The sequence below is a fragment of the Symphodus melops genome, assembly GCF_947650265.1.
Source record: "Symphodus melops genome assembly, chromosome: 3".
Lineage (NCBI taxonomy): Eukaryota > Metazoa > Chordata > Actinopteri > Labriformes > Labridae > Symphodus > Symphodus melops.
Genome location: NC_136693.1, coordinates 28,504,547 through 28,526,597, shown reverse-complemented (window position 1 = coordinate 28,526,597; position 22,051 = coordinate 28,504,547). Strand labels below are relative to the sequence as shown.

The window sequence follows — 22,051 nt, the reverse complement described above, 5'->3', positions numbered from 1 at the left end:
TCATGATAATTATAGTTCAAACACCCCGATAATAATGCTGATCCTGTGTTGTTTCCCCTCTGAGGAACACGGACGACTCCTTCCAGACAAACACGCCTCAGAGGTCTTTCGAGGAGTTCATTTTCCCTCCTGCGGCCGGGTCAAAGAAACTTCTGCCATGATTTATCATGCCAGCCTGCTTTCTGCCATCACTTCAGTCCTACATTTCTGCAGGAAAAGAACAGGACGATGTGTCCTCGGATGACAGCACAGAGAGACAGCCCCACTTTGAACATACAAATATGAATGCTGCTGACATTTTGTGAGGAATACTATAAAACAGGCCTTTTGTTGTTTGATGGCTTTGACCAGTCATATTACAGCCTGTCCTGTCTTATGCGTTGGATGTTTTTTTTCTCTCAGTCTCTATACACTATTTCTTTGTTTGCTGTGAATTCTGCACCACTTTTCTTTCTCAGTTCAGATGTGGGGGCGTGTTTAGGAACTGCAAAACATCCCTCCTGTCTACTGCAAGTCCACACACGTCTGGGAATGTCCGCTTCACCTGAGCAGACTCCCTGTAAGCCTGGCTCAAATCCTGTAGCCATTGCCCTTAAACACTGGGGGGGGGGGGGGGGGGGGGGGGGGGGGGGGGGGGCATATTAGATCACCTACTGAATTAAAAGAAGGATCTATAGATGTATTTCTGCATATGTTCCCTTAAGGCTTCTGGCCTATCAGCAGTCCCATGCCTTCAGTTGTCACGTTGCATAATCCACCAATGACTTCATGTTCTCCCTGCGCCGCTGTGTGGGAGGAGAGACTCTACCTGAGGAGCCCAGAAGCACTTCCTCCTCCTCCCTGTCTGCACACAGGTGAGTGGGAAGTGTTACCTGTCCAATACCTGCACCTATTCCTTCTTTTCGTCCAAGCAAGCGGACTCTCTCAGTCTCTTTTAATCCAAGAGAAAAGGTAAATATTGATTTACTTTTCAACACATGTTTTTTCTATAAATTCATTTGTATTTTTTTTACGCGTCTCGGGTTCATTTGCTGAGCGCGTAAATTGCTGCTGGGTAATTTTTCCTCCCCATTAAGCTATGTCTTAGGATGTTTTTCTTCTTTTATATGAATGTGCCGAATTAATTGGGCGGTTCTTTAGACCGAGCCAAGTATTGTGATTCCCTTTACACACTCGCGTAAATCTAACTGACGTGTCCTGGGGCGCGTTTGTTGAGCCAGAGGCTTCCCCGAGTGTTTGCTTATGCCATGATGTCTGCTCAATTTTGAATCTGTGAATGTGAATGCTGTTTGGGAAACACTGTCACAGATGCTGTTGCATATGTTTCGTGGCACCATACAGTCTCCTGTGTCCGGAGGAAAGCTGTTTGGTGAATGTTTGTGCTGCCCATGTGTTTCCCCGTGAGCTCCGGGTCTCGCTCAGAGAGGAGCGCGAACGCACATCAGGTAGTCCAGACAGGATTAGAAAGTGAAGTGCACCGATGACTCAGGAAAACGTTTCTATTGTTTCGTCATCGGGTTCATGGAACTTTTGCTGCAGATATTTTGGACATCTCCGTTTTATCCATTAAATCCGTCCACCAAAGACACTGAGTCTGAATCTCGACAACCGCTTCATCTTTTGCATTTCATGTTTCTCAAGTGATGCGTTGACTATGATAAAATATGTTTCTATTGGTGGTCACGCGCGCGGTGTCCCCGTATTGTAGATTTCTGTGATATGGTCCGTCTTTACGCGAGACCACTACATCATTCGCTCGTGCGCTCTGATCACCTCGCGCCTACTGGAAGACCCCAGCGCGAGTGGGCGGCACCAGCTGGTGCAGTGATGCTCGAGCTGGAGAACAATGCTGCATTCAATTCCCATAGGAAATAACATTGCCTACAAGTTAATTAAAGCTACTGGAAGACTGTGTTTCCCGAGTGCCCCTTAATCTCTCATCAGCAGCGCGCGCTGTTTACCAGCTTTATTCTGATCTCTAATGTCTGGATTGTATTAGACTCTAACATGTCAGCTGTTTATATTCTGCAGAAAAACAACAGCTCTCCTCAGGTTATTTCTCTCATTTACTATCACGTTGAATGACCACAGCTAGATATGTGAAGGAAGTCCTTTATAAATGTGCAGATGGATGAAAAAAACAATTGTGCTGCACAACAAACCAGAAATGACACGTTCCTGTTTCCTTTCCTGTGAAATGAGGATGCAGTGTTGATATGGGAATGACATGTATGGGAAAGAATGAAAACTGGTTGAGTGGTCATCTTTTGAGGGGGAACACTGTTCTCTCATCTTGACCTTGTTTAGGTTAAATAGTTTCATCTGGTTCTGGAGTGAAAGAGACATCAGTTTATGATGTGCAGAAGGAGAATGTCCGATTGGCTGATCATAGTGGTGGTTGTTGTTTGCAATAACTTGTCAGTAGGTCATTTTATTATCCAAATTAACTGTGCTTGGGGTTTTTTTCTCACCATTCTGTGAACCCATTAGATGAAGTCAAGCACGATGTACACCCTAACCATTGAGTATGACTGTGTCGCTAGATTTAGTGGAAAACAAGAATGGTTTTAGTTTATTACCAAAAAAGTGTTGGGTAAGACAGGAAAACCACATTTCCGTGTTTTCCTCAGGGAATTGAATGCAACATATTTCTAGCCCGTTTTGACACGATTTTCACCGAGTTTCCCTGCGCGTTATCACTCTGCTGTTTGTGAGTGGGTAATCTCATTTAGACAGAGAGCGTGCTCACACACAGACGAGCATGCAATAGTCTCATTCTGACAGATAATGTCATGTTTGCTGCGTTTGTTCTGCCCTAAAGCATTTTCTTAAATACTCTTAAGTACTCTTTTTAGTCTCTTCATTTGGACAAGAAAAAATCTTATTTTGGATCAATTCGACAGCATCTCTCATCATGTGTAAGTGGTAGCTCTCTGTCCAGCGTTTCCATGCAACAGCGCAGGCGGCTGTGAAGCCACGAAGCACGCGGAGGGATAGATGCTGACGGCTTAGTGGATCTGTTTTGGGTTTGTGAAGGAACCCCGTGCGTCTTTTTAAACCCAATGGAGCGTCAAGCTGATGGAGATAAACCGATTGGGAGCGTAAAGCAGTGCGATAGCGGAGAGGAGCCCGGTAAGAGCTCTTTTATTGCTGCAGAAATTCCTTTCAAATGTGGTCTCAAACGCAGGAATGTGATGGTGGTAGGGATGGTTTGCGCGCGCGCTGAGTGAGACGTGGACTGATAATAACGCTGTGTGCGTTTACACTTAATTTTCTGTTTTTAGGGGATTAATATCCCTTGGTTTTGTAAACAGGATTGGATTTATAGTAACACATGTGCGCACCACAGGTGTGTGTGTATGCAGGGAGCATCAGATCAGTGTACCTGGAGTTCACAGCTTCGGTAGGCTGCGTGTATTGTGAGAGATTCCTCTGTTATAGACGTGCTGCCCACATCACAAGAGGTAATGTGGTAACCATAAACAGAATCTCTTTAACTTTAACTTTACTGGGTTCAACCTGACCTGACAATTTGTACATGAAGTCATTGTAGATGCTGTGTCCAGACTCAGTCTGCATCCCAATATTTACAGCATACTGATGACTCTTTAATACTTGCAAAACTTCAGTTATTTATTTTTTTGTGTGTGAACATTTAGTAATAACGTTTAAGCTGCATTGTTTTTTCTATAGGGGGCAGTAGAACAGGATTTAACTCATAGACTACATGTACAAATGGACAGCGTGCAGTGACCTCCTCCCTCGTACAAAAGGTGAAGCCAAAACACCCATTTGACAGGTGTTGCCAGTTTGAAATCAGAGTCTCTGCAGTATGGATTGGCTGGGTAGAGATGTGGTATTGACTTTCTCTACCGGAAACACACATTTAACTTACCAATGAAACTGCAAATATCCCTCACTTGGGTACAGTCCGCAGCAGAACAGATCCTTGTGTGGGTTTGAAGCAAACACTCACTGTGCTGGAAGTTCAATGACTCTTGTGTTGGTGTATGTTATGTTTCCTCTTGTAGTTTCTGCTGCTCTCTGCTCTCCCAGTGCCCACAGCAGCACAGGAGGCACCTTCGTCAACAGAGAAGTTAATCTTGGCTTTTTATTGCATCAAATAATTTTCAAAAATAAATGAAAAAAAACAGGATAACTTGATGAAAAATCAGTGTGATTATAATTATTATACCAAAACCTGATTTGAGAAAAATCTAACTGATGTCCATTTAGATTTTACACTTTCTGATAAGATGGAAGAGTCTGGCATACTGCTGCAGGTCAGAGCTTGATACTTCTTTTGGCTTCACTTGAGGTTAGGTATTTTGCTGACAATTATTTGATCAATGATGAGAACATCATTGCAAACCTCATCATATATATATATATATATATATACACATTGGCAGTTTTTATGAATGCAGGACACCTGGCCATTGCACTCCCGTTAGATGTTATGTTAACGTGATAGATGTGTCAAAAACCAACTTAAAGTAGCAATCTAAAAGACTCTGTTCTGCTGCATGGATGACTGTAGCTGTGTTTGCAGGTGTGTATTTGCACCTCCTTACGTCAACTGAAATTGTACTTAGTCAAATTTCTCGAGACAGATTGACCCTTCTTTATTTGCTGTTGGGGATTGTTTATTCTTGCATGTGTGCACCTCAATCGCACTCAGTCGTTCTGAGCACGCTCCAAAGTTTTGTGACCTGGAAGTCCAACAGCAGAAATGTGCAGCAAAGCAGCTGTGACTTTGTCGCCTGCTTTCGAACATCAAGAATAAGCATGAGGGATATCATGCAACTCATTTCTCTCAAAAGATGAAAGAGATGAAAAGTTGTCCATGTCTGCACTGTTCCACATACAGCTAGTTTGCTGCTTGATAACTTCTATGTTAATTGCTTAGTATGTGATTTATAGGTCAACCAGATGAAGGTCCAATAGTAGCTAGACTGTAAATATTAATTAATGAATACTGAGTGTTCTGCAGGGGCTCCAGAGGCTCGTTGGCAGCAGCCGCCCTGCTGGAAATGCTGTCTCAGCCTAACTTTCAGTCCACCTAACATCAGACTTAAAGCCGAATGCAGAGGCGGGTTGTAATCTACCGTTACATCGTGCCATACTGTCGAGGATGTCAGCTACGTGTCTCACTATGGATAACACATTTGACATACACATGTCATGTGTATGTAACTATACCAGTGTTCCTGCAGCCAGCCTCAAGCAGACACTCATCAAACTGCAGGATTTTGCACTCCCGCATTGGCTTCATTTTTCAAGACCGGAGGTTTCCGCCTGATCGCCACCTACCGTGCAAGAGTCAGAAATACTACAGTCAATAAAAGGATTTTCCCTCAGTGCTTGTATACTGGAACCAGAAGAAGGTCCATACTGACTGTTTTCCAGTCACAAAATGTCCATGTTTGCAGCATTATCATACCATCTCTTGTTGTGGGAATGTTTTCAGAATGACAGAAAAGAATGGATTTCCTGATGAACAGGTATAAATGATGGATGGACGTTATTGCAATAGCTGGTATAACTGGAGAGACCTGGACATTTCCTGCTGGAAACAAGAAGTATGAAAACAAAGAACCTAAACCAAAAAATACCAAAACAAGTTGCTGAAATATCCTTAAAAATGACACAGACAAAAGATAATTTTTTTGTTTTCTGAAGTGACGATTTTAATGAGTACGATGGAAAAAAAAAAACATAGAATAGGAACACAGAGACTCAGCATCGTCTGTTTTGTGGGACCAGTAGCTTAGTTGTTATTGCAGGTGTGTTCTTGCACATTGTGTCCAACATCCAATTTGTTTGCTTTAGATTGCAATTTGCTTTCAGAGTGAGGTCGCCTGCAGTGATCAATCTTCTTTTCTTTGTACGTTAAGTCATGTTAACCAAGTATTCGAGAGGAAAACAGTGCGCCTCTTCTGTGTACTCTTTCTACGAAATCAATTGTTCCTGGATAATGGAGTTATTTCTTCCCTAGAAAAGTCAACCTGACACCCAGTTCTCATGCCAAAGAGTAAGGCATCCTGCCAGTCAATGAGCGTTCATCAAGGTGCCATAATCCGATAATTAATGTGTTGACTCAACTGGCACAAGCAAGTGTTTGAGTTATTACTGTTCACTTTGGAGTAAAAAAAAACATTACAAAAAAACAAACAAACATGTCTGTTTGTTTCAACCATACATCATTGTGACCCTCATTAGTCTGACTCACCTGCTCCCAACTCTGTAAATGTCTCTCATATGATATGTGGCCGTTCTCCTGCTGAAGGCAATGCAGCCTGAGACACTGTGCGGTTCTCTGCTGTAAAACTGTAAACGACCACTTATTGTGTAGGGAGTAAGGACGGGCATTCAAAGACTAGATACTGTTCGAAAGTCTCTGGGAACCATTCGAATAAAATTCAAACCCCTCCGCTGTCTGTGACAACATACATAGACTAGACCTGACATACCAATATATTACCTCTACATTATGTTTAGTGATTAAAAGTTACAGGATATCATACCAGATAATGTAACGTGCTCAGCCCTGACAGTGCTGTGCTTTATTTCTCCATGAGGCTTCATTGTTAACCCTTTGTTTACAGCAGAAAGATTAAAGTCCGGAGGTCAGTTGAGTATTTCAGCAGGTGTTGAGATTCATTGTTAGCAAACATTACGTTTAAGTAAAAGTAAAAGCTCATCTTGAGTCAAAAGCAAAAGAGATGTGCTGATGTGCTAAATGGATTTGTCTGTTTATTCTCTGCTCTAGTGAGACTGTGCATTAAAATTGGCCGATAAAGAAATTAAACATGATAATTAGAATGATGATAATAATACATTTGAACATTTAATAAAACAACAAACAAAACAAATGACGGTTTAAAATCAGCATACAAACAGATAAATGAGTTGTAATTTTCAGTGACTGATGAGCCGTGCCAACACATTTACTTTGTAAATGAAGGTAGATGCAAATAGCAACGGATAGCCTTTGTTTGCACAATGCCAAATTTCAGACAGATGGACCAGTGCTGGTGGTAAATGTTGATTTACACTGAAAACATTTCATGTTGTGAAAGTACATCTAGGTCCCATGCTGGGTGCCGCCTGTCTAGGCTCTCTGCCAAAACATTTGGCAGATGAAATCAAGCCCTGGGCAAGGTTGTGTTGCTTTCGAATACCTGTAACTACACAAAATAAACAGCCAAATACTATACTAATACTACTAGCCAAATAATATTCTAAATACAGGTTTTGTGAAAATGTTGAGGATTTCCTGTAGATGTCCCAATTAGCCTTTACATCAGCATCATTAACCTGCAGCCCTCAGCGCCGTTGTCATGCAATGAAAGATGAGTTAAACACAGAAGGTGGGAGGTTAATGCACAAAACGAGCTCAAACCTGCCACGCCAGACAAGTCACTTCAAGTTCACTCCAGGTGCTTCAGTTTGCAAACATTGAACAAGCCTGTTCCGTTTCGTCAACCTCCGAAAGACGGCGTCTTGTCTGAACCAGTGTTACACAGCTCTTGGGATGAATCACAACTCGAAGCAGAGGGGTGTCAGTGTCAGTGGTTAAGGGTCAGATTCCCTGCTGTTTGATTGCTACATAGTCCAGAAACTGCAATTTCATCCAGTCATTGCATCTGTTATTCGTTGACCTAACTGGCGACTTCTTCAGTGCAAAAGTTCACAGAGCGATATGACAATATACGCAGTTTTAACACAACTGAGCCTATGACAATAAAAAGTCAGTTTTTAGATGTGACCGTTACGACAACTTAAAGGTCTTGGGTGAGGTGGGGATACACTTTAAGCGCCAACCGACACAAAGTACTTCCTGGTGAGGGTGTAACATTCGCACGCTTTTCTTCCGCCTTCAATTCTGAGGAAGACAATCATGACATGCATCATGACAAAAGGCTGCTGTTTGGAAAACAGAAGCAAAGGTCGTTTTGTGTTTGGAGTAACCACAGGTTCATTTAAGGTGTTTTAGGTTGAGTAATTAGACTCTCCTACATTAGGGTGAACATTTTGTCAACGTTAATAAACTCACACTTGATAACTATTCACTGAGTGCATCGAATACAATACACAACACATTTCACAAATGCCTTTGTTCTGATCTTGTCAATCCACTTTCACTTCCCACCATTATCCTCGCATGGCAGCAGCTCCAACCGCACTCGAGCTTAGCAAAGACGAGTGTGGACATTTACTATGAAATAAAACACGAACGTGGCCACGGCAGCAAAAACAAGCCTTGTGTGCGTTAAAGTGTCTTTGTGTTTGGTGTTAAAGGCAGACAGGTTTGAAAGGTGTCCTTAAATGACTTCAGTTGTGATCTGGTGCGATATTGAAAATTAAATTAAATGTAATTAACTTGGTGTGCAGTGGTTCGTGGTCCTGGCTTTTGGAGCGAGCCTCGAGTGAACATTAGAGGAACTACATTATTTTGCACTTCTGCATTGGTTTCACATTTCAGTATCAAAGGTTGCCACTTGTTGTATTTCCTCTAGCTTGATGTTTTTCAGTGCAGGTGATATCAGAAGACTTGGTAGAAAAGGTCATGCATGGCAACCCAACTCATGCACGGGCGTTGGCCTTCTGTTGAGGTTTGCAATGGTTGCTAATCGTCTTAAAACCAATGATCAATGTTGGCTTCTATTAAAGTGAGTTTACACCTTTAAGTTCAGGTACAATAGCTAATTAGTTAGTAAAGTTGTTATTGAACATTTTTAACAAATTGTCCATATGAGGCTTTTTAGTTAGTGAGTTTGCTCGGTGTAATTTTTGTGGTGTTGATCACTTTCACCTGAACAGTTTCTCTGACAGAGAAGTGAAACTTTTTGCTTTTTCTGTTTGAGGAGTTTTTGTACCATAACCACTCACACTTAACCAGATTAAAATAAAGCTGCTTGGTACATGGTCGATTATAACAGACAGCACAGCTAATGCCTGATCCATCTCTCTGCTCCTCCTCAGCTTCTCCTCCCCTGGCTTGTGAGCTCGAAGGCAGCCCGCAGGAGGAGGAGCACACCATGATGAAGAGGAACGACCACTACCTGCCAGTTCCTGGAGAGGAGAAAAACCCGGGTGGAGACTTTGCCCACACCAATGCCGGAAGCAACGTGTCCATAGTAAGACAAAACATCCATGTGGTCTTCCCAGTAATGTGTTTTTATTTATGGCAGGTGGTGCAAACAGAGAAATGCTGATGTCAAGAAGGTGGTGAAATATCATTGAAACATTTAATCCAATTGGCACCTTCTAACTGATGAGCGAAGATGAGCCGATGAGAAAAAAGTCAAACGCCAGCGTAGAAAACTAAGTCAATATGAAATTGGAAAAACAATTCCTCATGTTCTTCATGTGTCCACTTGAAGCTGAATCCAAAAGCCAAAGAATCTCCATTAGCTCTCAAATTAAAATGCCAATTTTCACAGCAGAAATTGACATGTTGATGACCGAGTGAAAAACGGATTGGGTTTCGAAAGGTTAACATTTATTGTCCGTCTGACTTTTCAAAGCACTTTCACATCGCAGGTCTCAGTGACACATTCACATGCTGATGGTAGAGGCTGCTTTGTGAAGTGTCCATCAGAGGTAACTAATCCCATTCACACACTGCTTGAGGTTACGTGTCTTCCCCGAGGACACATCTGACATGTAGCTGCAGGAGCTGGGGATCGAACCCCCAACCTTCTGATTAAGACAAATTTTACCAACTGATCCACAGAAAGATGTTCATAACACATTTTTGAGTTTGTAAGCTGTGGTTTAGGTGATGTTGAAACTTGGAATAAACCACGAAAATGTGCTTGAACACAAAGACAGGCATGCATTGTGTCTGCAGTAAGGTTGTGGCTAATTCAACTACAAGTCCCCTCAAACTGACACATGTTTGGCTCTTTGGTGTGACTTCTCTCAGTTCAGGTTAAGATGCAGCAGAACAGTGAAGGTGTAAGGTGTTTGGCAGTGGCTGTCATGGGACGCTGGGGGGAGACGCTGACAGACTGTAACCGTGTACGCCTCAGTGTGTAGACATGGGTAGCTGCCCCGGGCCAGACCCCTCGATACTCACTACAAGACATATGTGCCCCTGTGTGAGTAGCTACACAAGCATCTGCTGTTTATCGAGGTTCGGGTAAGGTAACTGTGCTCAGACTCTGAATATGTAGTGATGCCCTGACTATAAAAGAGGAGTTGTTTGTTTACTGCCAAGAAGAAATAAATCTGTTGTTTATGTAAAGTGGTGCAACGCTGCCAGCATCTGTGAAGGTGTGTTAATGTGAGCAGCTTTGTTACTATTAGGAGGCCACGTCTAGACGTTGGTTCAGAGTAAAGACTGTTTTTAACATGAGCCTCAGTTTCTTTCTGAAGCACACTTTGAAGCCCATTGATGGTGGTTGCCATTATGGAAAATGCTATCTCATTATAACTTTTGGTCAACTAGGGAGCCTTGTTTATATTTCATTGCGGTTAAAGATGCAATGATGTCTTCGGTCCAAGAGATGCTGTTTTCAGTTCTGTATAATAACAGAAGTGATTTATTCATAATCACACAGTGGAGGGAGAAGAGGAGGTTGTTTCGTTTCTCATCTTTTCATGGCTTAAATGCAACAGCGCTCTTGAAGAGCGAGAAAAAAAAACGACTGACAAGAGAGCAACACTTCAAGAAGCTCCCGAGCTGAAGCATATACTTTCAGCTCCTCTATTAATATGAAAGATTTTATATTACCATGAGAACAAAAACATCGAAATAATATGGGAGGAAAAAGATCTAAATGAAACTGGACTTATAGTGTGTCTTCAGTCTTTTTGTATCTGCGGTGATCATTACACCTCCAGGAAACAAAGAGCAGAGCTGTGAAATGAAGCCTATTGATTAATGTTGTTTTTTTTTTTACAGCTTTTCCATTAGAATACAATTGGCTCTATCTGTATTGCCAATCAGGATGGAAATGACTCTACCGCTCAGCAAACACAAGAAAAAGCAGCAACATCAATCTATAGACTAACCTCCATGTACGTTTGAACGACAAGCTCATTGTATGTTTTCTTCTCACGCTGCGTCCTGCAGAGTGAAGCAGGATTGAGTTTTCTTCATGGATAGAAACTGTTTACCAAAAGGTAACACCACCCTTCACTTTAAAACTTCATGGGCAATTATTATGCGTCTTTATAGAAGGAATCATCGATCTGTTTGTTCTCGACATGAAGAAATTAGTGATTTGTAATTATTCAAATGAAGAGTAGAATCTTTAAAAACATGGGACCTTAAAGATACATAATCAGTGTGTCAAATTGGTCATTAAAGGATCAATATGTGAGACATTTACTGGATGAAGTGATAAAATGACCTCACTGTTTGATCAGACATGAAGGAAACCTGCTGTGTTGAAGCTTCTCTGACAACAATGCAGCAGCCAGTATGTCCTCCTTCTAACTTTAGATTCTGCTCCTGAATGCTCTGGATTTGATTGGACCAGAGAAGGTAGGCGGGGCTTTGAAGGCCGTTTTGGACGCCCCTGGGTTTGCCAGATATGAGAGCAGTTATCAGGTCAACAGGTGTTGCAGCGATGGAAGCGGGCAGTGGAACTGCTTCAGATAGAAGTGATTGTACCCGAGCTAAAAAGCCTCTGCATGTTTCTAATAAGCTCCAGCAGCAGAAAGCTGCTCAAACTAGGATCAATGTTGGAGATGAAACATGGAGAGAGGTTAGAACGCAGAGCTGGCTAAACACTGAAGCTTCATTTCCCACCACATGGCAACCTGTGTGAGCATCCAATCAATAGAGGAGGGGGGGGGAGAAAGCTCTCTGTGATGATTAGAGTTTGGACTGCTGTACCCATTTTAAACGCAGTATGTTCGTATGTAGTTTGAGTTCAGTCTATGTTTGACAGGAGTGTGCCAATCATCCTTAAATACGTATCTCACAGGAACATTTTATTATGTGCGATTTGAAGCTTCAATGTGCAAAGACTCCACGCATCATACAGCTTACTGCTGCAGCTGAACACATTATTGACTTGAAATCTGCTGGGTTGTCTCAGCCCTGAGCTTATAATGGCTCACCACAAATGTGTGTGTGCGTGTGTGTGTATCAGTGTGTGTTTGTGTGGGTGGCTGCGTGCATGTGGAAGCCCGGAGGAGAGGAGAACCTCATTTCCCGGTGGCTCGGTGAGAAAAGAGTTCCTATTGGTGAACGATGCACACAGCACCACATCCTCATGCGCCCTCTGAGGAACCACCTCTGACCTCTGCTGCGATGACTGTTTCCTGTTGAGGGAGGGCTGCAAATGATGAACATGTGTGTGTGCGTGTGTGTGCTTGTGTGTGTGTGGTGGGGGCGAGGCTTAGGGCGACGTACAGTATAATCACAGGCGTAAATACACACACACACACACACACACACACACACACCAGCAGCCCCTTGTGTGATTCTTTCTATCACAATCACTAAGACTGCCACGGTATCAAATTTTGGATACCAGCAAAAAACAACTATATCAACACCTGTAATCACACTACAGCAACAAAAACAGAAGTCCGAGGAAACCAATATTTGTAAAGTGAAACACACTAGAAGATAATCATGTCAAGGTTTTCTACCATCCGACAGCAAAAGCAAAGTGAAGAATGCTCGATTTTTCTCGTGGTGTGAGGTTTGCTAAGAGTGATCTGAAGAACGTCACCGTACTGATGGTTAAACACGCTCAGTATTTAATCTCCTGCTGTGTGTGGCGGGGAAACCCCGAGGACAGCCGAGCACACTCGTGAAATGTCACTCATGAACTGTCAACAGGATAGAACAACCGAAACGACAGCTGGGGAGTGAGCTATCTTTGGGGGGGGGGACAAAACGATCCCACTCAAATCAATATTAACTCAGCTCAAGCTCAAGCTGCTGACATGTACGACCCACGCTCAGGCCGTCTTCACGTCTTCATCCACAGTTTCTGCATGAATATTTAAAAAGCCCATCATGAGAGATTCAGTGAGATCTTCACTTGTAAGAGTCGGGACTCTGATTGTTGGTCCACACACACTGGAGGAACAGATACCTTCAAACTTTTTATGGTCATGTGTGAGGTCGCTCATGTTTACAACATCCGTTAAGATTTTAAGAATCGTTGGGCTTGCAAACTTGTTTCTGGTTTTTATTAACCAAAAATATCAGGCACACTCCTACACACTGTCTAAATAGCACAGATTCGTTGGCAACATCTCAGTTGCCTATTCCAACATTGCCAACGTGTGTGTGCCATTTAGATTGTGTTCTCTCTCTCTCTCTCAGCTCATGATGAAAAATATGACTTCAAATCTGAAGGTCTTTGTAGAGGTTTGAGACCTTTAAAGACTGCATTATTAAAATAACAGAGATCGATCAATTTAAATGAAATGGTTTTGTGAGTATTGAATAAGTGAAAAGGTTGACGTCCTTATCTCACACACACACACACACACACACACACACACACAGTTCTGTACACAGGGTGAGTGGCTGTAAAGAGGAGAAGAGCTTTGCCGTTTCCGCGCTGTGTCAATATTAGCTTTGTGATTTACTGTTGATCTGCGACCATGGAGCTAATTTAGCTGAGTTTATGACTCTTTTATTGACCGCAGCCTGTGTCAACTTGAACAGCATTTCCCTGTAATTACTTTTCTATCACCATGTAAACATGGCTGCTTGTTATCAGCTGCTTTGGATGCTGTCATTCCCATACAGTCTACTCTGTCTTCACTCCGCTTCCTCAGCCAGCAAACATTACATAAACTGTCAGCGGTCACTTTGTCAGGTACACCTGAGCAGCGCTCCACAGTAAACAGTCTGATTGATTGATTCCTGTTAAAAGGTAATGACAGAAATAATGAAAATATGATCTGCTTCAGTGAGAGTACACATTGATGTTCATGAATAGGAGAATTTAGTGTCAAACAGTTTGCCCCCAAAATCAATAGAGCTCACTTTTCCACTGGACCACAACCCCTAAGTCAAACAATGGGAAAAAATGTTTAAATTAATTATCTGTCTTCTCCGACGTATTCGCCGTATTCGTATTCGGACGTAATCCTGTTGAGCAGAACAAATCCTTTGGACCTGTCGTGTTTGAATGCTGATGCAAGTTTGCAAATCCACGAGCAATACTTGAAACGACACGCCGTAGACCTCAATCGTTGTTGTGATTGGAGACGACACGCAAGTGCTGCTGGGAAATCCGAGACATATTTAGTTGCGTATGCGGTGATTTAATAAAGTGGCTGTTCTGTGGCTCTTGCCCAAGCTGGTTCCCAGACGGTTCGCCCATCGGACCTGGCTCTGCACCAGCACTACTCTCTGGTTCACGTTAGTGGAAAAGGGCTTGTCAATACTTGACTCTTTTCCCTGAATCCCCTCGTCCCCTTAATCAATCCCTTCCTGAGACGTACTCGCAGTGTATTTGAAACGGAGCAGACTGTATAGTGGCTCTTTTGACTCGCTCCAGAGACGGAGTAGAGCTCACTGTGGAACCACAATTATGGACTTGAGTGGCACCAAACTACAGCAAAGTGCGGGCAGTGACGGACTGCAGCAAGCACGGAGTACAGTATGTGGAAGATCAAGAGTATCATAAAGGCTTTTCAATTCAACAGGGATCCGTGTGAGCAGAAATCATGTTTTTATACATCTATATGTTCCTGATTTCAAACCCTGGATACGCCACGATCAGTTGTCTTTCAAAACTGTCATCACAGCTCTGCAGCCAGATTCATTCTGTAACATCTGCATCACATGTAATTTCAAGGAGCACATGACGATATTTTTTCATATAGATTATTAGAGCATAACGCTCGTCCATTCCCTCTATCGAGGCACCACTCATTCTGCACTCATGTCAAATTAGCCTGTTGCCTCCAAAAGTTTAATATATGAAGGAAAAAGAGACCTTGGAGTTCAAACATGCCATGATGGCTTTGCTCTTTCGGGAGCATCATTTTTTAAAAGAGCAAGATAATTAGGCAGGCTGTTAAAAGCCTTCAATCAGTCGACTTGTTCATGCTTAAAATGCTAAAAGTACAAACAATTCATGTTCAAATCCAGCCGAGTAAAAGCCCCACTTACTGTAGCACGATAAGCTTTCTAAGGAAACACTCTTGTGTCCTGCCTGTCTGTATACTGCTACTGGATGCCTTGAATTTCCCTCGGGAGCAATAAAGTATCTATCTATCTCTCTGGTTCACTGGAAAATTGGTGTTGTTTTAATTTTCATGGAAATGTTAGTCGTTCACGTTAAGAAGTAAACATTATAAGATGTTTTTCTTTATTTAAATCCAAAGTTGTTTATTCTCTGTTTTGTTGTGTTCTTTAGCTTTTTTTGTTTTTTTTTACATTTCTTACAATATTTCCCTTAAGCACCATTAATGTTCATGTAATGTAATCAAAGCAGTGATTTATCTGCTACAGTGAAATAAACAGCCAGACGTGTTTGACCGCTGTGTGCTCATGGTTTGTTCTGATGGCCTGCAGGAGTGTGTCACTATAACCTCTGCCAGCACACACACGCACAAACGCACAACCAGGGGTAAACAGCCTATGGACATGGTGGGAAAAAAAACCTCCGCTGTAATCCGATGAATAAGACTGGACAAGGTCAGACAGCGGGATTTTTCTTTTAGAATTACACCAGATCACATCGGAGAATAAATCCGGAAAATGATCTCTGAACATCAGCGCTTGTGCTGCAGTGTGTGCGCGCTGAAGTGACAGGAATGAGAATATTAAATGTGATCCAGTCTCTCTGTTTTGTGTTCATCAGGTGTTACCTGTAATTAAATTACTTTCTCAATCATGTCGTCTGTCTTCAGTGTAATTGTGCAGGACTTCTCAGTCCATCCCTCACATAGCGGCAACTCTCCATTCAGTAAACGGAGAAAGAAGTGAAGCAGAGCACTGATGGATGAAAATAATGAACCAGGGCCAAAAATGTCACCTCGAGTATCTGAAGCGAAACAAGAGCACATCTCCCCATTGGTGCACAATATTAGGAGTTTTAATCAGCTGTTTGTTGACTTCTCCCAATCATGTGTACCATTATCAACATCTTTACGTTGGTCGTCCCAAAGCACAGAAGGGATACTTTTAGAGATAATATATTTTACATTTTTTAGATCTTATAATTTTGTCCCTGAGACATAGTTATTGATTTTTTTTTCTTGACTGCTCTGTAATGCATGTGGCTGGATCGAAGAGAATCAGCTCTAGAAGAGGCCATAAAGGAACTACCAGTTCACATGTAAATCTACTTTTGTTTACAGCCTGCACAAAGAAAGAAAAGGGTGGGCAATGTTTACCTGAAACAACAAGGGAGAGGAAAGCAAAGGGTTATGGGAATGGCAGTGTTTCTTGAAGATTGACAACACAGACTCAGTAAATGAGTCGAGTTTGTTTAATGAAGGGCAGTAACAGGTTGAGAGTTTGGGCAGGCAAAGAGTGGCTGACAGCATGATCCAGTGTGTTGGACTGTTGGCAGGTTGATCCTCATGCATGCAGTAGGACTTACACACGAGTGAATCAGCTGGCCTTGAAACACATTGGTAGACGTAAGACCTCGGGGTGAATGAGTAAAGAATAGATGTATTTAATCAGTGTAGGTTTTGTGACTTGATGACATGTGAGCGGGCTGATCCAATCAGGAGGTGGTTATTGGAGGAGCAGGTGAGAAGCGCTGAGCGTGCCACACACAGTGACAAACAGAGTGACAACCTCGAACACAAGGGGGAGATGAACACAGGAGAAAAGTGTCAAACTTGTTGTCTCGTCCTTGGCCATGACACGAAACCCTATAAAACTGATCCTCGCCTATAAGACACAAAGGAACAAGTTGTGTGGACTAATTGGACCAACCATTAAAAGATGGACAGGAGGCCCAGTCCAGGCTCATTGAAGCAGTACCTGCCAACATTTAGGGTTTATAATGGGACCGTGGGGATGGGGGTGTCGTCAGGCTTTCATCAATCAAATAAATGACTCGAGTATCCACAAAATGAAAACGGGGCATTCTTCATCATAGCCGTTTGGAGTTTCATTTGTCTTTCTTTTAATTAAAGGCTGATATTGATGGTGTGCCGTTCCAGTGCCTTGACGCTGCTCTTGGGCTGTTTGATATTATTCTGCAGCAATATCGAAATTCAGCTTGCAGAATGCATGGCTAGTTTACAGGTGATCTGGGGGTTAATAACTCAACATTTTCAGTCAGGCTCTGCTTGAATATGGAGCCACATACGTCTTTTTATTTTTTTGGTGGAAAACTGTCCCGTCTTGAAATGATTCGATAGCTTGAACCTTCATCCAGCTTTCACTTTTCCTCTTGCACAGACTGAAGATGTTCACGCGGACCTTACATGAAGTTGTCAGTTGCCAGTTCGATTCATAGATCATTGTGTAGATGTAGTTTCGTCCGACGAATGGGAACAAAATAGGAGGGAGGCTGAATGCTGTGCATGCAGGGTCATGTATTCGGTTGGTGAAATGCTTGACTCAGTATATTTCTGTTATCTTTAGGACGCTTCCTGCTTTTAATTAACGCTGTTGCTATGTATATGTGGGTTGTTAATGGAGCAGACCTGCAGCCAATGTTCACTTTAAGTGGCTTCACCTGCAGGGCATCTACAGTGTTGTGTTGTGTGAGTCAGTAGAGGAACATAACAACTGCGACACACGCCCATAATGCGTTTAAGAAATATGTGGCTCCACAGTTCTCTCTCATTTTAGCCTCTATGCCCAGACAGAGCTGCTGCAGTGTAAGAGATGAAGCAGCTGAGAATTAGGAGCAGCGTTTGTTTTGTTAGCAGAGGAACATTTTAAGATGAAAACAACACAAAAGTGTAAATTATGAGAATAAAAAAAGAAAAGATATGGCAGATATGTCCGAGCTCTGTCAGTTTGTGTTGACAGGATATCACGTTGTTGGCTCTTCTCTTGAGGGAATTTGGTATCAGTAAGAGATGCATCATCAGGCACTTCCTTTAAACTGGACTCGAGAAGGTCAAAGGTTATTTAGGGCTTATGTTCCACAGCATGACATTTTTAGCTTCTCCTTGAGAGCTGCTTCTTCTTCTTCTTCTTCTCGGAGTGCGAGAAGATGTGTGTTGAAGTATAAGGTGACATGTGTGGAGGGATACTACATACTGCATCGCTCCACTGCAGGTCTCCACATCCTTATTGGAGGAGGGACATCGCAGCCTTTCGTTTAATGCAGTTGGGAATTTGTTTGGGGAATTGCACAATATAAATAGACAGTGTGAGATGCATATCACTCTGGAGACACTTCTTGCTATGTGAGTTAAATATTTCATGGTTTAGCAAACAACATGGTTCAGCTGTAGAAGCACATGTTTGTTTCATGTAGCTGTTGAACGAGATGTTGTGTACAATGGACTCTATGTTGTCCTGACACACCGTCTCATGGGTCAGTAGATGTTGTATCATCATATGTGTGAAAGTGTATCTTGTCCATGAGTGCATTAGTCCACTGAGCTGTCAGGTAGAGCAGAGAGACCACTGTATGTTATCTCCTTCACCCTGCAGCGCGCTCTCTCTCTCTGCACACCAGTCTCCAACTTACTTTGTGTTTTATTTTCTCCAGAGCAAGGTTTCTCCTCAAACTTCATGCCCAGTTCTGTTTGACTTCAGTGAAGGAAGTCTTGCTCCTCTGAGGCCAAACTCGAGATCCTTTAATATACCTGCAGCCTTTTTTATGCACCACCATCTAAAATGTCTTGCCATGCTCAAAATATATGTACACATACGATGTTGACCATTTCTGTGTATAAAATTCACATCCAGCTGTGACAGTGTTGTCACAATACCTGACTTTAAAGGAAGCAACTTTTTCATGTCTTCACTGCTGTCTCACCACACCTCCTCCATACTGAAGCGTCCGCGCTCCTGCAGTCACAGCTCCAACCCATCTCCACTCGAGTTGCATGAAGGAGTTCTGAATTAGAAAGCACCATTAAACAAACGCAAGCGGCAAAAACAATTTTCCTCAGCTCGAGCTGCAAGAGCCTGTGGCCTGCATTGTTGTGTGTCTCTGTTTCGAGACCACTGCAACAAAATAAAACATTGGAATCCACTGATATTATTTGACAATTTATTATTATTAGTTTATTTAAAAGGGGACAGTGCGGGGGCGCCGATAGCTCAGCGGCAGCGACTGCGCGCGTACCATGTTGCGAGGCTTTACTCCTCGCGCGGGCGGTCCGGGTTCGCGTCTGGCCTGTGGCCACCTTCCCGCATGTCTCTCCCCACTCTCTCCCCCTTTCCGACTCTATCTGTCCTATCAATAAAGGCAAAAAGGCCAAAAATAATCCTTTTAAAAAAAAAAAGGGGACAGTGCAATGTCATAAAACATAAAAATGATTAGACATGGTTAAACAATATGTTTTTACTTAAACGTTGCCGGAGTGCCCTCACAGTGCTCTGTCTCTTTTCTTTTTCTTTCTTTTAAACTGATTCTGTCATGGGCTAAATCCCTGCGCATCACTTTGAATGTCTTTGAGGAGATTAAAAGTTGTCTTCCTTTTTTATAATGGCTGGCATTGTTACATAACTTCAGACTACATGATCATCGGTACCCGTTTCCTCTGAGCGTACACTGTGCCCTGCAGTGCGCTCCCTTAGGTACACGCTCGGGGTGAAACAGAACACAGTTGACCCATAATCTCCAAGGTGTAAAAGTTTCATCGCTGTTTAGTGTGTGTCGTCTCCATGGAGATTAGCTGTACAAACAGGAACTGGAATTCGATTCACTCTTTTCAAATATATTTATAGAAACGATTTTCACAAACTTTCCTACAGATGTTAGTTGCGGCAACTTTGTGTCAAACGCTGCTCCTACGTCAATCTGTTGTGTCTGCATCATGCATGCTCTGTATGTACGATAGGATACGTTACACTTGGACTGAAAGTGCTGCCAAACACTGAGCTGCTTCTTTGAATTCATTCAAATAAAGAAAATGTAAACAGAAAGGCCCATACAACACAAACACAAGATCTGTGAAAACACAGGCCTTTATCAGCCATTTGCTGCATATGTCTTCATTTAGAAACTTCACATTAGTAATGTAACAGGCTGCTGTAGTCTGCAGCTGTAACAGCTGTAACCCGAAAAAAAAAAAAAATTCTGTTGTTGACATGGTGCAGCTTTTATTAGACTGTGTTATACGATTTGATTTTTAAAAGCACTTTTAAAAAAAGCACAAAATGGACAGTTTGAGTCACTGCTAGATGGGGAGTCGAAAAGTGATATCATATATATATTTTTTTTTTGCTTTTTGCTTTTTCAAATACAATAAAATCTGTGACAAAAATCTGTGATCCAATCTGAATTGAGATATTTGAGATCTGTTGCACCATGAGTACACAACATTAGTACAGGTACATGGTGCACGACAACAGGACCAAATTGCCCACACGTGTATTTCACCTGTGGTTTAGGATTCAGATGAACTCTGGTTAAATCTATTGAAGACCCTGTTTTTACAAGCAGGTACATACACTCCCAGTAATCTGTTTCTAGATTTAGATTTTCTATATCTGAGATATCTTTTTTCTCTTCTCTCTGGTGTGAAGTGATGAAATATAACTCAGTCCATCATCCAGGGTTTGGCATTACTGGAGTCCGAGTCTGGGCACAGTTTAAATGTTTTTGGTCCCTGTCAATCAAAAAGTGATGATCAACCACGTCCACAGAGAGAGAGGATAAAAGCTGAGTGTCTGAGTCACCAACTTGAAGTTGGATATCGACTATTTCAAATATTTTCTGTGAATTTTGGAGAAGGATTATTATAAAAGTTATTATCGATTATAAAAGTGATCAGGTTCTGATCCAATGTTATTATTTCAAAACATGTAATCACAAATGTTCCTTAACCTTGACTCACCTTGACTCGGCTCTTATAAGACAGTAGCAACAGTGACAAAGAAGGGTATCACACAAGATACCACTTAAATAAGATAATACCTGATTAACTCAGGTGTATACAGTGAACTGACGTAAATGGACTTGAGCTCTTGTCGTCTGACTACTCAAAGCTCTTTTACACCGCAGGTCACACCGTCACATTCACACACTGATGGCCGAGGCTGCTGTGTAGTGAGTCCATCAGGAGTCACTAATCCCACTTACACACATTGATGAGCTGCCTCCAATGCAGCGGGAGCAATTTGGGCTCAAGTGTTTTGCCCATGGACTCATCGGACATGTGGCTTCAGACGACCGACCCCGCCGACTGAACCACTGTACTTTCCGAGTCTGCCTATTGGCTGCTGGAAGTTAGACCAAACCAACCACACACAGGCTGAGAGAAAAACAGGATATTGTGGAAAAGAATGTATAAATATCACACTGAGAGTTTTGTAGACGCATGAAGATATTTTCATTTCAAAGTATTTTGTAAGTCAGAGTGGAGCTTTGCAGGCTTGGGCATGGATGAATATGATTAATATGATTATCAGTGGCGTTTCTAAAGTGTGATGGGGCCTTAAACAAAATAGATCAACCGTCCAAACAGCGTTCAGCAGGGTAACAAGAGTGACTTCTGTCCCCCTTTGGGAGGCTCCCTGCTGTCATTGCAAAATGGCCCCAGGAAGTTGCCTGCTTGCCTGTTGACAAGCAGCGCCTCAGATGAATATAAACTCATTTCTTTTATTGTATATATCTGTATGTTGTTGCATTGGACACATAAAGACTGTAAAAACAAATCTTCCTCTGGGACATTAAAGCCTTCCTATATTTCAAAGCATATTTGCTCAGGCACATAAAGGATACTGCAGCTGTGTAAACACTTGAGGATGTCTTTCGACAGCGATGAAATCAGATATAAGATAAATGTTATCAAACTTATACAATAGTGTAAGAAAGGACAGATAGATTTTAAGTCCGTGCATCCATTTTAAAAGAGGCCATTGTTTTCCTTTTTTAAACTGGTTTTAAACTGGTTTATCACATTTGTTCTCTATGTGTCATACAAATAGCAAATGCATCTATTGAGTTCTGATCCT

At 42.2% G+C, this 22,051-nt stretch overlaps 1 protein-coding gene across 2 annotated transcripts in view; it reads left to right on the top strand.

Moving 5' to 3' along the window:
• Window positions 1-840: 840 nt before the first annotated feature.
• Window positions 841-22,051, top strand: part of LOC306821374 (anoctamin-1-like) — a 74,495-nt gene continuing 53,284 nt past the window's right edge. Inside the window, exons 1-2 of one of the 2 annotated variants that reach the window (XM_079339765.1) lie at window positions 841-951; window positions 8,989-9,143. In XM_079339765.1, the coding sequence (XP_079195891.1) occupies window positions 9,045-9,143 (99 nt within the window). In that variant the 5' untranslated portion in view covers window positions 841-951; window positions 8,989-9,044. Of the gene's footprint in view, window positions 952-2,859; window positions 3,133-8,988; window positions 9,144-22,051 lie in introns of those variants that run through there. The other variant, XM_079339764.1, reaches the window with a different exon arrangement.